The 18,169-nt window shown below is 46.5% G+C and overlaps 2 protein-coding genes and 1 long non-coding RNA gene across 7 annotated transcripts in view; 2 read left to right on the top strand and 1 right to left on the bottom strand.

Annotated features, from left to right (window-relative positions):
• CLIP4 (CAP-Gly domain containing linker protein family member 4) overlaps positions 1-3,578 on the top strand; it is a 45,621-nt gene extending 42,043 nt beyond the window's left edge. For all 5 annotated transcript variants that reach the window (XM_053667102.1, XM_053667103.1, XM_053667104.1 and 2 more), the window contains 2 exons: positions 1,053-1,125; positions 2,820-3,578. In XM_053667102.1, coding sequence (XP_053523077.1) covers positions 1,053-1,125; positions 2,820-3,138 — 392 coding nt within the window. In that variant the 3' untranslated portion in view covers positions 3,139-3,578. The remainder of the gene's footprint in view (positions 1-1,052; positions 1,126-2,819) is intronic.
• A 9,479-nt stretch (positions 3,579-13,057) lies between these two features.
• ALK (ALK receptor tyrosine kinase) overlaps positions 13,058-18,169 on the bottom strand; it is a 634,712-nt gene continuing 629,600 nt past the window's right edge. The window contains exons 27-29 of the mRNA XM_037146752.2: positions 16,656-16,790; positions 15,845-15,935; positions 13,058-13,750 (exon numbers count right to left, since the gene is read on the bottom strand). Coding sequence (XP_037002647.2) covers positions 13,058-13,750; positions 15,845-15,935; positions 16,656-16,790 — 919 coding nt within the window. The remainder of the gene's footprint in view (positions 13,751-15,844; positions 15,936-16,655; positions 16,791-18,169) is intronic.
• Positions 13,775-14,497, top strand: LOC128627712 (uncharacterized). The gene is made up of 2 exons (XR_008392003.1): positions 13,775-13,847; positions 14,258-14,497. It is a non-coding gene; the product is annotated as an uncharacterized LOC128627712 (long non-coding RNA).

An 18,169-nucleotide genomic window follows, 5' to 3' on the forward strand; every position in this document is an offset into this window, starting at 1 on the left:
GGCAGCTGTCTCGAGGCACCGACAACCGGGACTGTTTAAATTTATTGCCTCTGAGACTTTTAAAAAATATTACACAGATAAAATAAAACTTGTGCATGATCACCAATTTTGAGAGAAGAAAATTTTGCCTTCTTTTGAGCATTGATGTTAACACAATCCAGCTTCCCTTTGTTTTTGTCCAAATGGTATTTTCTTCCGGTTTCTCTAACCTTACGTGAGGGTGAGCAGCTTGGGATTATCACTTTAACCCGGAGTCTGGTGAGAACCCTCACCTCAGCAGCTCCAGGCCGTCCGTCCTTCCCTGTCTCCTGGAAGGTCGGTGAGGCAGAAGCATCTCGTGGCCCGTGGTGGTGGGTGGCTTTGGTGCTTAGCACCTCACCTCTCATGGTTCCTCTTAGTAGGTCTTGGTCTCTTTGAAATTCTGCCTTTTGTGTCAGCTGAACAGTATTGAAAACGTTATAGTTGTTTTAAATTGTACTCGCTTTAATCAAGAGAGTCACTCAGTGCATCTGGTCTGCTGTTAACTGCCAGGGTTGAAATCCCATTCTTGGTAAAAACATCTTTTTAGAAACTTACCTTGTGTAAAAAAAATTACTCTGTGATTGGGATGACAGCAGTCAGAAGCTCTGAAACTCACTACTTAATATTTTATAAATTGGTTATATTTTGTGATAGTGTTTCAAAATTATGTTATCCTTTTTATATGATTTATCAAGATTAATATTTCAGAAACAAAGATTCAGTTTTATCAATGTATAATTCAGTTTTATTTGGTCTTCAAGAAATTTTATAACAAAACTTCCAAAAGTGATGTCATGATCTTAACTTGTTCATATAGGTGCATTGCATGTGAGAAAGGTAAGATAAGAACTTGTCATGAAATCTAAGTGGCTTTTACATTCTGGATGTATTTATTTTCTTTGCTTTCTGTTTCCAAAGAAACATTTGAGCTAATAGAACATCTATAGAAGAAATGATGAGAGATAACTTTTAATAAGTACTGCAAGTTTGTGATTTATTTTTCCTCTTCTGACCTTAACTTTCATATTTAGGTTTTAGGAGAAGCTTTAGTACGACTTCTGCTTCTTCCCAAAAAGAGATTAACAGAAGAAATGCTTTTGCCAAGTGAGTATTAAGAAGATTTAGAAAAACACCTTACAGGAGGAACAGGACGAGATTCTGTGAGGAGAGAGAAGTAGAATATTGAATCCTTTACATTGCTCGGTGGAATTTTAACACTTAGGGGAAGAGGTGTGAGGGGTGTAGTGGGAAGGGTTCTTCCTCTCTCTTCTGCAATAAAAAAAGTGTCAGCAGTGACTGAAGGTACTCTACTGCATATATTTTCAAATTTGTTTAGTACTGTTAATAAAAGTTGGAGGAATTTGCACTTTGTGTTATAATTGAATAGGGTGGATCGATTTTTTAAACCGTTTACTTAGTTAGTCAGAGATTTAATATTTCCAGGAACTCATGAAGGAAGTGTCAGGCCTGTTTACATTAAGGTAATCTTCCAGCCTTTTGAAAAATCTCCCCCTGGTCTTCTGGAGTATGCTGCCAAAGTGCTTTTTTTTTCTTTGTTTCTTATGGAGAGAATCTGTCTGTCTTTTTTTTCATTTAGATTTATTGATTCCACACCCACTTTACTTCCCCACACAGTTGTCTAAGACTTTTAGAAACTCTTTTACTTTTAGAGGAATGTGAAGCTCTTCCAGATTGTTTGGGTTAAAGGGTTTTTTTCATTTTTATTTTTAAATTCTTCCAATAAATCTATGAGTGATGTCTTGGGTAGGGGGTAATGGTTCCCGAGTGGGGAAGTGCATATGCTTGCTCAAGTGGTGAGACCCTGGAAGCCCCTGGAAATTAGAGCCCAGGCAGTGACCTTGACCACCTCTAAGCAGCAAGGGGTCCTTTCTGCACTAATCGGGCCCGAGGTCGTTGGGCGGCTTCGAGGAGACACGCAGAGCATTGGTCCTCTGAGCTGTGAGGTGCTGGTCAGCGGGGCTGGGTGGGTGTTTGCTTCCCTTCCCCAAAACCTTCACTGATTTTGAGAATTTTGAAATTCGTCTCTTTAGTTGAGTAGCTGAGTGAGTTTAAGGGCGGTAAGTCGATGCTTCACTTTACTGAAGATATTCAGGAATTCTTAGAATGGAAGAAAGTGCTAAGGAGACACCAGGATGTGCGTAAGGGGGAGAGGCGCAGAGGGAGTGTCCGAGGTTGGTGGGTGGGAGTGGGCTGCCCAGACGGGAGGCGGGGCGGTCTGAGCGTGGGGACCCCGGACACGAGAGGACTGTGTCCGTGCTCTGTGCGTGTCCCTCGGAGAGGACATGAAGGAAGCTTTACCGACTCCTGCAGATGGAGACTTGGCGCCTGTTTGAGAAAATACTCTTGAGGATATGTATTCAATTTTAAAACTCATTTATTTTTATTTATAGAGTATGTGACCAAAATGCGTGGTGATTAGTGTTGCAGGGAACAAAAGAACAAAATAAAGACCTTAGGTGCTGGCTGGTTCAAGGGTCTTAAATAAATCTTTATATATGCATATATATATGTGTATGTATATATATGTGTGTACATATACACATAAATATATATGTGTATGTACATCTTAAATCCAGTTAGTGTAATATTAAAATAGTAAAAAGAAAAAATATTCTAAACTATTAAACAAAAGTATATTCTAATATTGTTAAGGTTTTTATCCTTAACAATTGTGAGGTGTTTTCTTAGCGACTGCATGGGGAGCCGGCCGCGGGCGTACTGCGGGAGCCGCGCCCAGCCCGACCCGGCCGTCAGTCTGTCCGTCTCTCTGTGCGCAGGTCCAGGCCGGCCCTGCGGCGCAGCTGGAGCGGCGCGGCCCAGGCGGGCGCAGAGCGGGGCGCGCGGCTGCGCGAGGGCGCGCAGGTCCTGCTCACCAGCTCCAACGAGATGGGCACCGTGAGGTACGTGGGCCCCACGGACTTCGCCGCGGGCATCTGGCTCGGGCTGGAGCTCCGAAGCGCCAAGGGGAAAAACGACGGAGCGGTGGGTGACACGCGCTATTTCACCTGCAAACCGAACCATGGCGTCTTGGTTAGGCCGAGCCGGGTCACCTACCGGGGGATAAAGGGCTCCAGGCTGGTGGACGAGAACTGCTGAGCCGAACTGGAGTGTTCAGTGAGTGTGCGCGCGCTGTGAGTGTGTACATACACTTGTGTATGTAGGGCGTGAAATACGGAGTCCGTGGCACCTGTAGACCGTAGCCATTATTTAAAATTTGGAAATAGGCTATCTTCCTAAAAACCGCTCTAACAATCGGAGAGACGCCTTTAAAAAGCTAGCAGTGTGAACTGTGGGAATCACGTCTCTCTTAAAACAATTTTGAAGCTAGTATTTTAAAAAGTTTGTGAAGCTTTAGACCCAAGAAGATTCTGAGAGAAAAAAATGTGCCAGTAGGCGACCAGCTGGTGCTGCTTACTCTGTTTCGTGTTTGCACGTGAGATTGGACTTAATTTTTTGCACATGTTTAGCTTCCTTATTGGACAGATCTCTCTCTCTCTCTCTCTCACTCTCACTCACTCTCTCTCTCTCTCTCTCTCTCTCTCACACTCACACACACACACACACACACACACACACACACACACACAGCACTTTTAAAACATGATGCACTTTCATCTTTTCCGTCATTTCCTTCTGGGATGGAAAAGCTTATATTTAAGAGAAGAGTGCAAATTGAGATGTGTTAGAAAGAATATAGTGTTCATTTGTTTATTCTTGATTTTTTGTTTTATTATTCATACAGCTGATTGTTGCAAATTCATCCTGTTATAAAGCTACAGAACTGTATCATGTTTTTATTTTCCTTGCTGAGCACATGGTAACAAGCTGAGCTTCGTCACAGAGTGATGTAATAATGCGGAGCACTTGTGTTGTGGACAGTGTTGAAGTTTATGGTCCTGTGTGTGTAATGATTTATCTCCACTTGTACACATTCAGACCTTAAACTACAACAGAAATATTGGGACAGTTTGCTTTATGAGATTAAAATCATCCTTCAGAATGGAGCTTACTTTTTGCTTAGAAATAATATGTTGAACTATTTTGTAATATGCTATTTAAAATCTAAACTCTGTTGCTTTGCCGCCTTTTTAAAAAAGAAGTGTGGCATTTCAAATATTGCTAGAGCTATTTTCCTGAAATACATTTGCAAAATGAGGCTGCTTTATAACCAAGGAATATTTTTATTGATTGAAGAAAATGACTGTACTGCTATTCAGAAGTAAACTTATTTTATTATGTAGCTTATTTCTTAAAGACTCTATTTATACTTTAACGTGCAATCCCTGATTATACTGAACTTGGGTGTCTGTCATTCTTCCTGTTAAATATAAAACACTGTAAGTTAGAAACAATAATGCCAACACTGAATTTATTTTGAGATCGGAGAACCAATTGCTCTCATTTAGGTTAGGGTTATGAAATCCATTTAATAATGTGTGTGTTGACAGATACTACACATACAAGTTCAGCGTTTTCATTTGTGTTTTGCTTATTAAATGTCGAAGTTCACTTCTCGAGCATTAATAAAAAGGGAAGATATTTGGGTTTTGGAGGGGTGTCTTCTTGTCATTTATCTGCAACCACATTTGCCCAGTTAACTCAGAGTACAGGTGTTTCGTACTTAACTTTTTCCCCCCTAAATGATGTGGGTTTGCCTCATCCTTGTAAAGCCTCTTAAACAGTGCCAAGCTTTCTACTCAACAAGTAGAGTCATGTTTCTAGCCACCCCTATTGTCGTCTTGTTCTGATGGACTGAGAGCCCTCTCAGGAAAAGAACGTGTTTCTGCAGTTTTCTGAAATTGCTTAATGTCTTTCCTATGGGTGGAATTTCGTTTGTTTGTTTAAGGCAGGATAGAACACGTTGAAAGACTTTAAAAATATATAAGTAGTTATCGACATTCTACTAAAAACTTGGTTTCCATATTTTAGGGTAACTTGGTAGGAACATTTTTAAGGGCTTCAAAGCATTTGCATATGGGCATTTGCTGCCTCTGAGCCGAGACGCCGTGACCTCGGAGTGAGTCCCTTCACCAGCCTCTCCTGAACTCCTCAGCCCCCCTCGTGCTGAATTTTTCTCCTGGGCATTTGGTGCCCCCGACCACGGTAAACCTTTTGTTTATTATTTCTCTCTCCCCTCACTGGATTGAGGGACGGATATTTGGCTGTTTTGCTCATCACTTTGTTCCCAACACCTGGAAGAGTACTTGGCTCCTCGCAGGTGCTTGGCAGTGGTCACTGAATTGAAAGAGGCAGTGCCGGCCGCCGGCCCTCCCAGCAGAGACATAGTCTGGCTGGCTTCAGACGGGCCGGGCGGGGTGGGCCTTGAGAGAGCCGGCCACGGAACCGGGAAATTTTCCCAGGTAAGAAAGGAGAGAGGGCCAGAAAAGTTTGAGTCGCATGGTGCAGCTTTACCCCAGAATAGTGACGCGAAGAAGGGAGAAGGGCGTCAGGGGCAGGAAAGGGGACACGAGTGACACAAACAGGAGCATGTAAGGCGATTCCTTTCTGTTTCCCTGGGGCTGGCTTTGAACTTCTCTTTTGCTGTGACGATAAGTTAGGGACCAGTGATACGGGTCGTCTGAGCTAGAGAGAATGGCTGGATCTTACCTGTGTGCGCGCAACGTCTGTCTCTGGCACCAAGCATTTTACGTCAGGGTTTCCTTTGGACCTATGGACATAGAGTATGTGGCAGTGTTATCTGAGCCACAGTGACGGAGGCTGCAGACCTAGTGTGTTAAGAATCAGTCTTTTAAAAAAAAATTTGTATTTACTGATGAGAGAGAATAGAATTGTTATTCTCTTTATTTATGCATTCATTGGTCGATTCTTGGTATGTGCCCTCATCAAGGATTGACCCTATAACCTTGGCCTGTTGGGACAGTGTTCTAACTAACTGAGTTACCTGGCTAGGGCAAGAATCATTCTCTCTTTTTAAAAAGTTTTTAAAAGATTTTATTTATTTATTTATTTTAGAGCGGAAGACAGGGAGAAAGAGAGAGAAACATCACTGTGCAGTTGCCTCTCATGCGCCCCCTACTGGGGACCTGGGCTGCAACGCAGGCATGTGCCCTGACTGGGAATTGAAACAGTGACCCTTTGGTCCGCAGGCTGGGACTCAGTCCATTGAGCCCCACCAGCCGTGGAGAATCATTCTTAATTAAGAAACAGATGTAGTCATTTTAACTCTCCACCAGTCATTTGTTATCTAAATGATTCACTCAGAGACCTGTAATATGTATCACCACACTGCAAGCCAATGGGAGAATTTACTTTTTATTTGCCTTCATGCCCTTTGCTTCACTACACTTCTTTAAAATACAAATACATTAGTTAATACAAAACTCACATTGTCACACATATGTCTAGTAATTGTTTAATAATCCCCCTTGGTACATACATAGACCCTTATTTACAAACGATGTCACATCAGCTGCTTGAACAGATAACAGATAATCCCACTGAAGCTTGTGTGTAGGCTGAACAAGTTGGGCGTGTTAAGATTTTATGACAAGCTGGGTATGATGCCTTTGTATAGGTAATGAGAATGTTTTCTACCAAAAGCTTTGCTAACGCTCGTTGTTACAGGAAGGAAAGGCATATGCGTGGAGGAATTGGAGTGCCGGGCACGTGTTACTGGCAACAGTACATTTTCATTCTGTTCGGTGACAGCAGGACCGTTTTTATGTTTACAGCCTCTCCCTTAAGGAGAAAGGCACCAAGGGGTGGGGGGACCCTTTCACCTCTCATCCCTTCAGAGTATCTTATAATGGATGGAATTTTCATGATAAAGCAGCAGCAAATGTCATCACTTACTGTGCTCTTCAGGTAGGGAGCGTGGTGCTGAGGAGGGAGCAGGAAGTTCTGGATTATCTCAGTGGAGATATTTTAGGTGTTTACACTGAAGGTATTTGCTTCAGCTGTAACCTGTTCCCAGTGACCAATGGTGTTGTTGAAAAAAAAAGCTCATAAATCTGTAAGTCCTGCTCTGAAACCCTAAATGAGTTCAGATGTACAAAGGTGTTGCAACTGCAGGTGTTTAGGCGTTTACACGTGTGTATACCTCGTAAGCTGCTTTGTCCACGGGAACGTGTTCTCAGGAGTGAGTACTTGGAGTTGTTTGAATTGCATGAATCAAATTAAATAGTCTCAGAGTCTACTTGCACTGCACTGAATTTAAATTTAAAGCATCTCTAAAGAGTAGGGAGTTTAAAGAGCCAGATGCTGTGTTCCTGACGTGTGTCAAACTCACAGAGGTTAAGTTATTTCACCTTCAGCCTAATTGAGTTTGTCATGGCTTTGCTTGAAGTAGACGTACCTTCCTGAAGACTGAACTGATTATTTTTCACACGACAAATCAAAATAGACTTACATGGAAGTAAATCATGTTGAAATTATGCACACAGATTCAGGCTGTTCTTCTTAGTAGTAGTAGTTTTCCTTAAAATGCTGTCTGGATTCAGCTTACATCCCAGTCAAGAGTTAATGGCATTGGCTGTCCCTGATAGTTCTTGCTATGAAGGATAGGTGTTACTAGCCAATGTTTTTGGGAAAAAACATCCTAAAATGGATTTTAAAATGAATTTTAATGGTCATCACAAGCCCCATTTTGATAGCAGGGGAAATGGATTTTGCATTATGGACAACAGAGAAGAGTAAGGTGAAAAATTTGAGTCCTGTTCATTGAACTTGCCAATAAAAATGGTTTCTAATAATAGTTCCAATAGATTATACATATTAGTTAAAAAGTAATTTTGTCAAATGGTCTTTTTCTTGAAGGGAGGAAGGCTTAGGGACTTAAGAAATAGCGTGAGATTCCCTGAGGCCTCGCCACACATGCCCCGGTGTGTGGCCAAGGAGAGGCCCGCTCTGCTTGGTTTCTTACCTTATAAAACATCACCAGCTGCTTCCTGCACACACATGAGGAGAAAAGAATTTCTCTCTTTTATATTACTTTATTTCTTCTGAGAGCTGTGAAGTACCATATAAATATTACCTTGAAATAATGTGAAAAGATCTAAATCTATTATTTTCCTTGACCTTTAGATGCACTAAAATGCACATAGCTTGCCTGCAATCTTTTACCTTTTGGCGGGTTATTCGAACAGGCTGTCTTTGTTGGATTGTGAATCCACTATAAAGCTATATAATTCACAACAGGTTTCTAAAAATTGCCATTCAGCAGTGGCACGTGTCTATAAATCTGAAAAGAGGAATTCTATTCGATTCCATGGAAACCAGGAGAGAGGACGCTGTTCCTAGTGAATTCCTCACTTTAATGGCATCGGGACACCTGCTCGGGGAGGCGGGGCTCCGAGACGCCTCCTGGTCTCTGTCACGTGCCTCATTCTGGGCTTTGGTACTTCACTTTGGGATGGGAGATGCAAACTGACAACTGACAGAAAGTGCATCAGATTTCTTATCAAATATTAGATGTGGTAAAGGATGATGTTCAAAGGGTTAAGTTCTATAATTTTGCTTTGCTAATAAGGCTGCACTTGTAGCAAATGTAACAAAAGAGAAATAAGTGGTGTGATTCTCATAGACTTGTCAGCTTTGCTTCTTCCAGGAACCCATCTGATTAACTTCATTTTGCTATGGTCATAATTTTACGATTTGTTAGAGGCCTTTGAATAGAAAAAATAAACAGCAAACTGATACTGAACTTCTTTCTGGTCTACTTCCATGTAAAGATTAAATATAATTGGCTCCCTGGGATTGTGCACTGAATTAATTGGCCTTGGCTCTAAATGAATTAAAAGTCAAGGTCAAGAAAAAGAATATATGCACACACGTGTGTGTGCACACACCCGTCACGGGTGGTGGGAATTTTCCTGACACGGGGAAGTCTTACACAGCCTCAGACTTCAGAGTTGGAAGGGCCTTTGAGACCAAACCGCTCACAGTTGTGAGAGTGGAAGAGTTTAAGCAACCTGAGTAAATCTACTCTGGTCCCGCCCCATAGATGGATAGTCACAGCCTCGTACCAGGGTCCTGCTCTGTCTGCTTGCCGTTTGTCAAGTGATTGACAAGTGCTAAATCATCCGGAATAGTGCACTCATCTGATGTTTTCTCAGTGTGCTCTTCATCGGCCTTGGAAAGTGAGCTCTCTGAAAATGTAAATATTCAAAGGAGCACTAATACATTCGTTGCTAAGGCTTCATGAGAGTTCCTTTAATGAGATGGTCTTTCAACTACTACTGGCTGACACGCACCTGCTGATGTTAGCCCTGGTGCCACAGCTGCTTTCAGGAGGCGGGAGGTCAGCCTAGATCAATGGAGAAGGGAGGAGAAGGGAGGAGAAGGGAGAGCTCCGGAGAGTGTCAGGCAGAGGGGTCAAAAAAGGGGACGTGGGAGGGCACTGGAAACACACCTGGGTCCTTGCGGCGTTTCTGAGGTGACCTGGGAGTGCCGTCTTTTACAGGCGAGGGTCACACGCTTGTTTTGCCTTTGCTCAGCCCTGAAGACGGGAAAGTCACCGCTTGGGTTTGGTGGTTTGGGTTCCTGTTCCTCCCTCCTCTCGGATGTAGGAAACAGTCTGTTCTTACTTGGAGCTTTTCCAGAGTTTTAAAGTCGTTCAGCAAGAGCTAAAAATAGCTTTGTACGTGAGCAGTGCCTTAGACATTAAACACACCTACTCCGGATGCCAAATGAAAATAGAATTTTAACAGAGAAGCCTTACTTACTATTTGTTCGCAGCAATTATCTCTCATTTTAGGGCATTTAGTGGAGAACGACAGGAATCCTGGTGTTCGTTTTGTATGTTCGCAGGGTGTGGGGGAGCCATCTGCTGCAATGGGAATAGCAAACTCAAATTGTATGTTCTTTGGGGACCCATTTAAAAACTCACCGGCTAAAGACAGGTTGACAGTGCACTCCAGACAATTTAATGAATCTTGTCATGGGAGCCTGTTATTCAGGGTAGTCTGAATTCATATGCGTCTGTTTTAGGTTTACAGAGCTCATGAATTTTAGTCCTGTTGGTACTGGGGAAAATCTGCTGAAATGGCCTGGTCATGTAGAATGTCTTAATGGAATAAAAGTCATCTGCGGTTATATGATACCTCACCACTATAGGGTTTACCAAGTGTTATAAGGAGGTGCCAGAAACTTAAAAAAGAAAAAAGGATTACTTAGATTGATTGGACATCTTCCTTTCTGTGATGCTCACTTATAACAATTAATTCTAAGTTTCACATTCATCCTTTCAGTCAAAAATGACTTGGTTCTAGTAGGGTGCTTGCTACCACCATTAAACAAGTTTCAGATGAAGTCACACGTGAGCCAGGGACGTGGGGGTGGGGTGGGGAGAGGAACCCCACTGAGCTGTGGTGGTCAAGGGTCTGGGGGCACATAGAGACATTCTGGCTCTTGCAGTTTTCCCCACCCCCACCCCACCCCGATCACTCAGGAATTCGAGAGCTCTGTGGGGGGTGATGCTTGTGCTCTCCACAGTTCAGTCTCCCCAAGGCCAGTGGGAAAGGCAGTGACTGTCCTTGTTTTGTGGACGGAGACACATGGAGGTCCAGGCAGGCCCAGTGACCCGAGGAGAGCCAGGATCCCACCCCACCTGGGAGAGGAGAAGCCTGTCCTTCGACTGCTGAGTAGATTGTACTCTTCAAAAAAACAAAACTTACTCTTGCTAGTTTGGTTTGGTCTAATTTTGAGGTGTGACACTTAATGAACTGGTACTGCCTCACAAACTGCCTTTATCCCAAAGGAAGGGTTGCGAACTTTTGATGGGCTTCTTTGTAGACAAGGAGTAGAAATAATTATGCTAGCTTATGGTTTAATTAACATGGTTTCTGCAGACTTCACTTGCGCCTGTTCGCATTTTAGGTGGAACTTCTGTAGTTAAGAGGAGGAGCCATGGTATCTGTGTGAATAGCTGGAGCAGCAGTGAGGGGACAGTGGTCCAGCTGCGCGTTGTGTGGTTGTGTGACACCGAGGCCACAGCGAGGTGCATGACACGTCTCGAGGGCATCGTATCGCTGTGTGGAGTGGTTTGCTTATCTGTGTACACAGGCTTTTAAGACTTGACTGTCTTTGGAACTTGACACAGAAATTGTGGTAAGGCACAACCTGAACATGTGATTATTTCTAGTTTTTAAGAAGAGAAAAGGATACGGTCCACCCTGCCCCCCACATTAATAACAATGAAGAGTCAGCTATTGAACTATGTAGCATGCTCCCTGTTTAATCGGTTACTGGTGTTACACATATGAAATTCACCTCGGTTTTTGACATCTGTCATTGCACTTTAGGAGAATGTTTCTCAAAGTGTGGTCCTTGGGCCCCTTCAGGTGGTTTATGAGTTAGATTAATGTTTATATAATTAGACTGTTTAACTTTGTGCCTGGTATGACCCCAAACTTTCCGGATACGCTATTTAGAGATGCGTCTGTTACGTCAGGCAGGTGAGGGGCGTGGTCCAGAGCGTCCGCAGGGGGCCAACCTCCGCGTGGACAGGACGTCTGCACAGGAGGTGTGGACACCGGTGTTGTCTGGAGCAGACGGGCTTTCCTAGATCCACAGTGAGGCTCCGGGTTTTGGAGAGACTGAGGAGGTCGGGGAAAGGTATATATACATACAGTCCTTTTGCTTGGGGATGCTTAGAGTCCGGCAAGTAACAAGTACTTTCCTCCCGAAGCGATGCTTTGGCATAGCTTGCTATAGCGGGGCGAGAGTGGAGGCAAAGCAGAAAGAAAGAATGTAGTGAAAACTCCTGGTGAAGTAAAGCATCACTGCACAAGTGCACACGTAAAGCTTAATTGATCCCCAATGTGTTTTTGTGGAAATAAATTTCATCCGAGACAGCCAAGTTCAGAACATGTCAGCGTTGACCTCGGCATTCCAAATGTCCCTTAATTCCTTTACTCATTGTCCCCCAGAGGAAAAATTCTTGGTTTTAATCTGCATTCGACAGCTGTACAAATTGTGCCATGTATATTCCAGCAAACGTGTGTTCGTGCTGTGTGCACTGGGCTCACGGGGTTGGGGCGAACGCTGGGAGGAAGGGCGGGCAGCAGGAGCGCCCTCTGCAGGGCTGCCGAGGGCCTGCTGCGCCAGGGACCCTCTTTTGCTGCAAGAGAGACTTGGGTCTGGTGGCTTTCGTGACTGAAATTGTGAGAAGGTTTTGGCTTAAGATGGGTTGACATTATGCCTCTGAAGGGGTACGTTTCTGTGCTTCGACGTATCACTGCTGCTTCAAATTTTTATTCTTAAATGATCAGCTTACTTTAATTAGTGGAAAGTTTTAAAATCATTAATGAATTTAAATCTTCAGTTTTCAATCCAGTAGGAAACCTCACACTCGGATGTTCACTTTTGGTCCGGGAGCTTTTCTTAAGGCATGAGGTATATATTAACAGGGAGCTTTAGAATCTCTGGGTCCTGCTGGGGCTGCATCTGCTCAGAGTGCCTGGCACGTCTGCACGTCCTTTAGATGAGGACACACACGTGTCTCTATGCCACTGTCACTGTTCACATTTCTACGATCGTGGGTGGGTCGGCACCACCGAAAGCGTGTAAATGGTCATCTAACGCATGAACTTCCCGAGTAGAGAACGTCTCTTCCCATGCTGACTCATTACAAACGACTCCTCTCTTTCCACTCCCCCCCCTCGCGTGGTCCAGGTCCACGTGGGCCGGGCAAGGACGCGCCCGTGACCGCAGGTGTGAGATACGCGAGCAGCGGGTTTGGACTGCGGCGGAGCGGGGCGCGCACACAGCGCGCAGGCAGGCGAGGCCGGGGACGCCCACCCTGCGCAGCCACATCCGGGCCTTGCGTTCCTCACTCCTCTTGACGATGCTTTCTTCTTTTGAAAGAATAGCGTGAACCCATGCTCAAAACCTTTCGAAAGCATTTTGAGAATACAACTTTTTTTTTGTATGTGGCACTTCAAAACAAGTTGGCACAAAATGAAAAGTGACATTTGGTGTCTGGTTTGGGGAGAAGCTGTTCATGACCTGTCCCCCCGCTCAGGGTTCCCAAGGAACAGAAGCGAGTGCCGTGGGCTCAGGGCCCGGGTGGGTTCTTCAGAACCGCGTCCCCATAGTGACTGGTTCCAGGCGCGGCGGCCTCCAGGGGCAGGCCCTGCTGCTGGTAGCCGTAGTTGACGTTTCCACACGGGAAGTGGCGCAGCCTGAACAGGGGCACGTCCTTCATGCTGGCGGTCAGCGAGGAGGGCTCCAGGAGCAGGGCGGCCACGGGGCCCCTGCCGGCCCCGGCCACAGCGTGCGGGGGCTGCGCGCGGCCGCCCTGCTGTCCCGGGTGCCCCCTGGCGAGCTCGTCCTTGGTTGCCGGAGGGTGGTTCTTCTTCGCAGGCTTCTCTGCAAACCAGGAGCCGTAAGTTGGGTTCCACAGGCTGGTCGGCTTGTTTCTGGATCGCTGCGCTTTGCGCGGCTCCGGCGGCAGGTTGGACTGCGAGAACGCCAAGTTCACGTGTCCCCCTCCGGCCGCAGGCCCCCGAGAGACGCGAACGCAGGCCTCGGCCGCTGGGGGCTTCCTCGCGGCTTTGCCGGCGGACGACGTGGAAGGCAGAGGCGGCGGGGCGCCGGGGTCCTGCCCATCCTCCGCTTTAGCCGGGGCAGGAGCCGAGAGGAGAGGAGGGATTCCCTCGGGGTCTTTGGGCCTCATGGGCACTTTCTCCTCCTCTTCCACGAGGGGGCCGTATTCTATGGGCAGGGCGGTGTTGATCACATCAGGATCCTACAGGTAGGAGAAAGGGACGGATTAAAACTCAATCACAGACGCGGATGCTGGGTCCAGAAGATACCTGAGTGATGATCTCATCCACACTTTACAGGTGAGGAAACGGCCCATGTTGACGGGGAATACATGAGTTTGTGGGCACTGGGGAATAAGAAAGCAACGGGGAGTCACCTTATCCTTGAAGATCTCGAGGATACGCCCTGTGTCCAGCGTGTGCCGGGCAGCACCAGACCACCTAGGGCACGGGGAGGTGGGGGGGAGGCTCTGCAGCGACCACTACTGGGCAAATCTTGCAGATTAGTGGACTTAAAAACAACTACAAATGAGGCCGAAAAATTATTCCAGTCTTTTCCCAATAAAATCTTTCCAACTAAAGTGAAAACTCTGTTTCACCCCAGGTATGTGTGTGTGTGTGTGCATATGTGTGCGTGTGATGGGGACCAGGGGCTGGGAAGGGGGGGGGAGACGCCTGCTCCGTGTGGTTCTCTTCCTCGTTACCTCAAGGCTTTCACATTTGGATGGGTTCTGCGAGATCAGAGCTTTTTCTGCATTGCACCATCACTTCACCGCACGCCAGCCGTCGCAATGCTGCAGCTCTGCAACTCGCCGGGGTTTGAGCAGGCCCTTTGTGAAGCCCCGGGGACACTGGGGCGCCATGAGGAAAACCGCTCCCACACCCAGCTTCAGTTTCACAGAAAAGTATTCGTCAGGAAAGAGTTTGGAAATAAAAGATAACTGCCTCTGCTTCTCTCTTCTGTTTCAGGTCCTTTCCCATTAGTACTACTGTCTATATAGTGAGTGATTCCACATGTGCCCGATAGAACTGCCTGGTTTTTAGAGGGACAGTGTGTACTTCGGAGGAAAGTTACTCCAAAGGGTATCTACAAGGTGGGCAAAAGCGGGTTTACAATTGTTTGTATGGAAACCAATACGGTAATCAATACGTAACAGCAGGAGAATAAACTCTTGGGTACTCACAGCTGTAAACCTACTGTTGCCTGACCCTGTATTTAAGGGGTATATTCCATTAGTATTAACGTAATAAACTACCACTGAATATCAAGGTTTCTGAAAGAACCCCAAATGCCTGGATACATGAAGTCCATCCAGATAAATGCGGGTCCACCTCCTCAGTGCACCTGGAGGATGCATTCATGAGGCCAGGAAATGACTGTCCTGTAGTGAAAATGGATAAGTCTTTTGTCACAACTCAGAGGAGGGGATTTAGGGAGACAGTGGGTGACTGACTCCCACAATAACATATCCTAGCAGAACAAGAGCCGAGAGAGAGAGCAGATACAGTACAGGTAACTGCGGCATGAAAGCCCGAGGGGCAGCTGGCGGTGCAGGGGGGGGGTGGAGGGTTTGCCTTCAAGGGCAGGAAGGACATCACCTCCACTGACCCCAGGGGGCAGGTGGTGGGGCGGGGGCGGGTGCAGAGGAGGTAGGAGGACTAGCTGTCCACCGGGAATGGGGGCGAAGAGGGCTCTGCCCTGGGCAGCGGGGGTGCTGGGAGCCTCCCCTCCTCGTCTGGGAAATGGGGCTGCCTCGCGTGCCCCAGTGAGGACTGAGTGAAGCTCATGGGCAGTGGCTCGTGCACTACAGATGCTGGACTGGTGCACCAATGTCAGCGATGGTGCGTTTCTCCAGACCGTTCTGACCCTCCCACCTTTGATCCCACTAACGCGTGTCGTTGGACGTACAATTCAACAATTATATGCTGTTAATTATTTAATCAGCCAGACTAGAAACCGTTCAAGGGCACGTGTTTCCCATACTTCTTTGAAGCTCCCGTTTTCTTTCATGAAACATTAGGTGCCCAGTGGGGATTTAGTTACACTTGTGAACTGACTCGATTCCTTACTATTGTTGCGTGTCTGTCACTGTGTCACCTGCTGGTAAAGGGAGTGGCAGTTACTAGTATTTATTATAAAATGTGCAAACCAATCATTTTACTCTATAGATAATTAACATTCATTCTCCTGACCATAACTCCCACTTCCTAGCTGGTTTAACTTTTGTATAGCATTTTACGTTTCCCACCTTTAATCCTCCTCCGTGTGAATGCTGATGCGGGGGGAATGTTTGTACCTGAGTGCAGTATTCGATCCTCTCCAGAATGATGGCGAAGTGGGGCCTGTCTTCAGGCTGATGTTGCCAGCACTGGGTCATTATCCTGTATCTGAAAGGAGAAGGAGCATGTTCATTAAAGGCAGGAGAAACAAGAATGAAAAACCCATTTTTCCTCCCAGCACTTTTCTGATTGGGGTGGGGGTGGAGGGTGGCAAGCTTCTCGGTCCCTTGTGTTTGGCATCTGCTGCCCTCTGCTGATGGGCTAAGGAATCGTGCCAGGTAGGAAAGGTGTGATGCCTAAACTCATCAACACAGCCAGCCCTGCTGGGCCCATTAACTATGGCTCCTCCCATTCCCTTCCTGAACTAAAGCCACCTCTGGAGAGGAACATCTGAGCGTATCACCCACCTTCCTTGCTTGTGAGGAGCAGGAGAGGGAGACAGAGCAGAAAGCGCAGGGAATGGAAACACAGGGCGGGGCAAAAGGAGGTCCGCAGCTGTGTGTGTGTGAACCACCACTTTGGTCCCACCCTGTGCTTGGGGCGCTCCAGTCCGACCACACTGGGCCGGAGGGGTGGCCCTCAGAGTCCTGGAGGAGTGTGAGCTTGGTGAGTCCACAGCTCTGAGGCAGACAAAGGACACGCTTTTGGGTGTGACATCACTTTGGGAGACTAACCCTTCTCCTCGGAGTCACAGACCCATTCCTATCATATTCAGTGAGGTCAGCCATCTGCTCTTTCATCTTAAAAACACATAGGTGGCTGCAGATTTTTTTTGAAAAGGAGAACTGTGCTTAGTAATTTCTAAAAATGTTCCCAAAACGGTCGTACACAGGCCCAGGGCAGTTCTTAGGTGGGTCCATCCGTCCTCCGCTGGTGACGAACTCCAGAACTTCCTGGTTGCTTTTGCTCGGGTACGGCATGTATCCAAGGGAGAATATCTCCCACAGCAGCACCCCGAAGGACCTGCGCACAGGACAGGAGGTGTGGGTGTGCATGCACACGGTCACACAGAGGCACACACAGACACACATATGACATCTTAATGGCTATAAAACAGTTCACTGAATAGTTTTGCTACATTTTGTTCTTTCGTTTCCACGTCATTTTCAATTTTTAGAATACTGTGATGAACATCTTTGTGCATATTTTAAAAAAACAGTTTGCTTAGGATAAATTCCCTGAATTTCAGATTAGAATCTCCCAGTAAATTCTGGGGTAATTCTAACAAAGTGACGAGACCGAAAGAATGCCAACACCGAAAAACTCGGGACACATGCTGTCTGCCTGACTCCTCGGTGAGTCGCTCTGGCCGGCAGCCGGCGTGGCCCAAGACTGAGTCAGGCAGCAGCGCTGAGCGTGCCCAGACCGGCTCCGCTCCGTCTGTGCAGCCCCATGGCACCACCAACCAGGTGCTGGCACAAGCTGCCAGCTTAGGCACAGCCTTGATCCCAGTCTTCTCCACCCCTCCCCCAGCCAGCTTTCCGCTATCTGCTGGCTAACTACTCCCAAGGCAGGGCTTAATCTAAGTGCTTTTAACGGCCTCCACTGAGACCTCTAGGCCTGGCCCCTCTCTTCTCTTACATAGAAATGTGTGCTATTTTCCTAATGCTCTTCACCTGTCCTACTGCATTCTGTTTCCAGTGGCAGCAAGTGAGTTTTTTTTAAGGTCATGTTACAGTCTTGCTTCCGGCCCTTCTGTGCTCAGAATGAACCCCACACTCCCTCACCTGGGCCCTAAGGCCTCTGCCTGCCCCTGCTGTCTCCACTCCCACTGGCCCTGGCTCCAGCCCCGAAGCCTGTTTTCATCCAGCAAACTCAGCCTGGAGAGCCCTTCTCGCAGCGTACCCAGCCTGCCTTGCCGTCCCGGGGTGCTGGCGTGGCTCCTCCTCCACAGAGCCCTCCCCGGCGCCCACACTGGGGCAGCTGCCCTCCTCTGGCCCCCAACGCACACACACTTCATCCTCTGCTTTTTTTTTTTTTTTGCCTCCATAGCCCTTATTAGTATCAAAAGTTATGTGATTTGTTTGTAAAGCATTTTATAAAACCATTTGACCTCTAAAAAAGGAAAAGCGATAGATACCTGTGTAGCTAGATGTTAACACTTTGCCTCCTTTGGGTCAGTTCTCCCTCTTTTTGAAGAAATAAAATCGATACAGGCGAGCCCCACCCTCCGTTCTTCCCTCCACTGAAGTCAGCACACATCTTTCCCGTGTTGGGTTTTTTTTTTACAATGTGTGAAAGAATAAACAATGAAGTTTCTATATTATAGACTTAGTTTTGAACTTCCGCCAAGATGGAGGCATAGGTGGAGATGCCGTGCTTTCTCACACAACCAAGTTTAG

Source organism: Artibeus jamaicensis, unplaced genomic scaffold (genome assembly GCF_021234435.1).
Source record: "Artibeus jamaicensis isolate MK-2021 breed Jamaican fruit bat unplaced genomic scaffold, CSHL_Jam_final contig_465, whole genome shotgun sequence".
Lineage (NCBI taxonomy): Eukaryota > Metazoa > Chordata > Mammalia > Chiroptera > Phyllostomidae > Artibeus > Artibeus jamaicensis.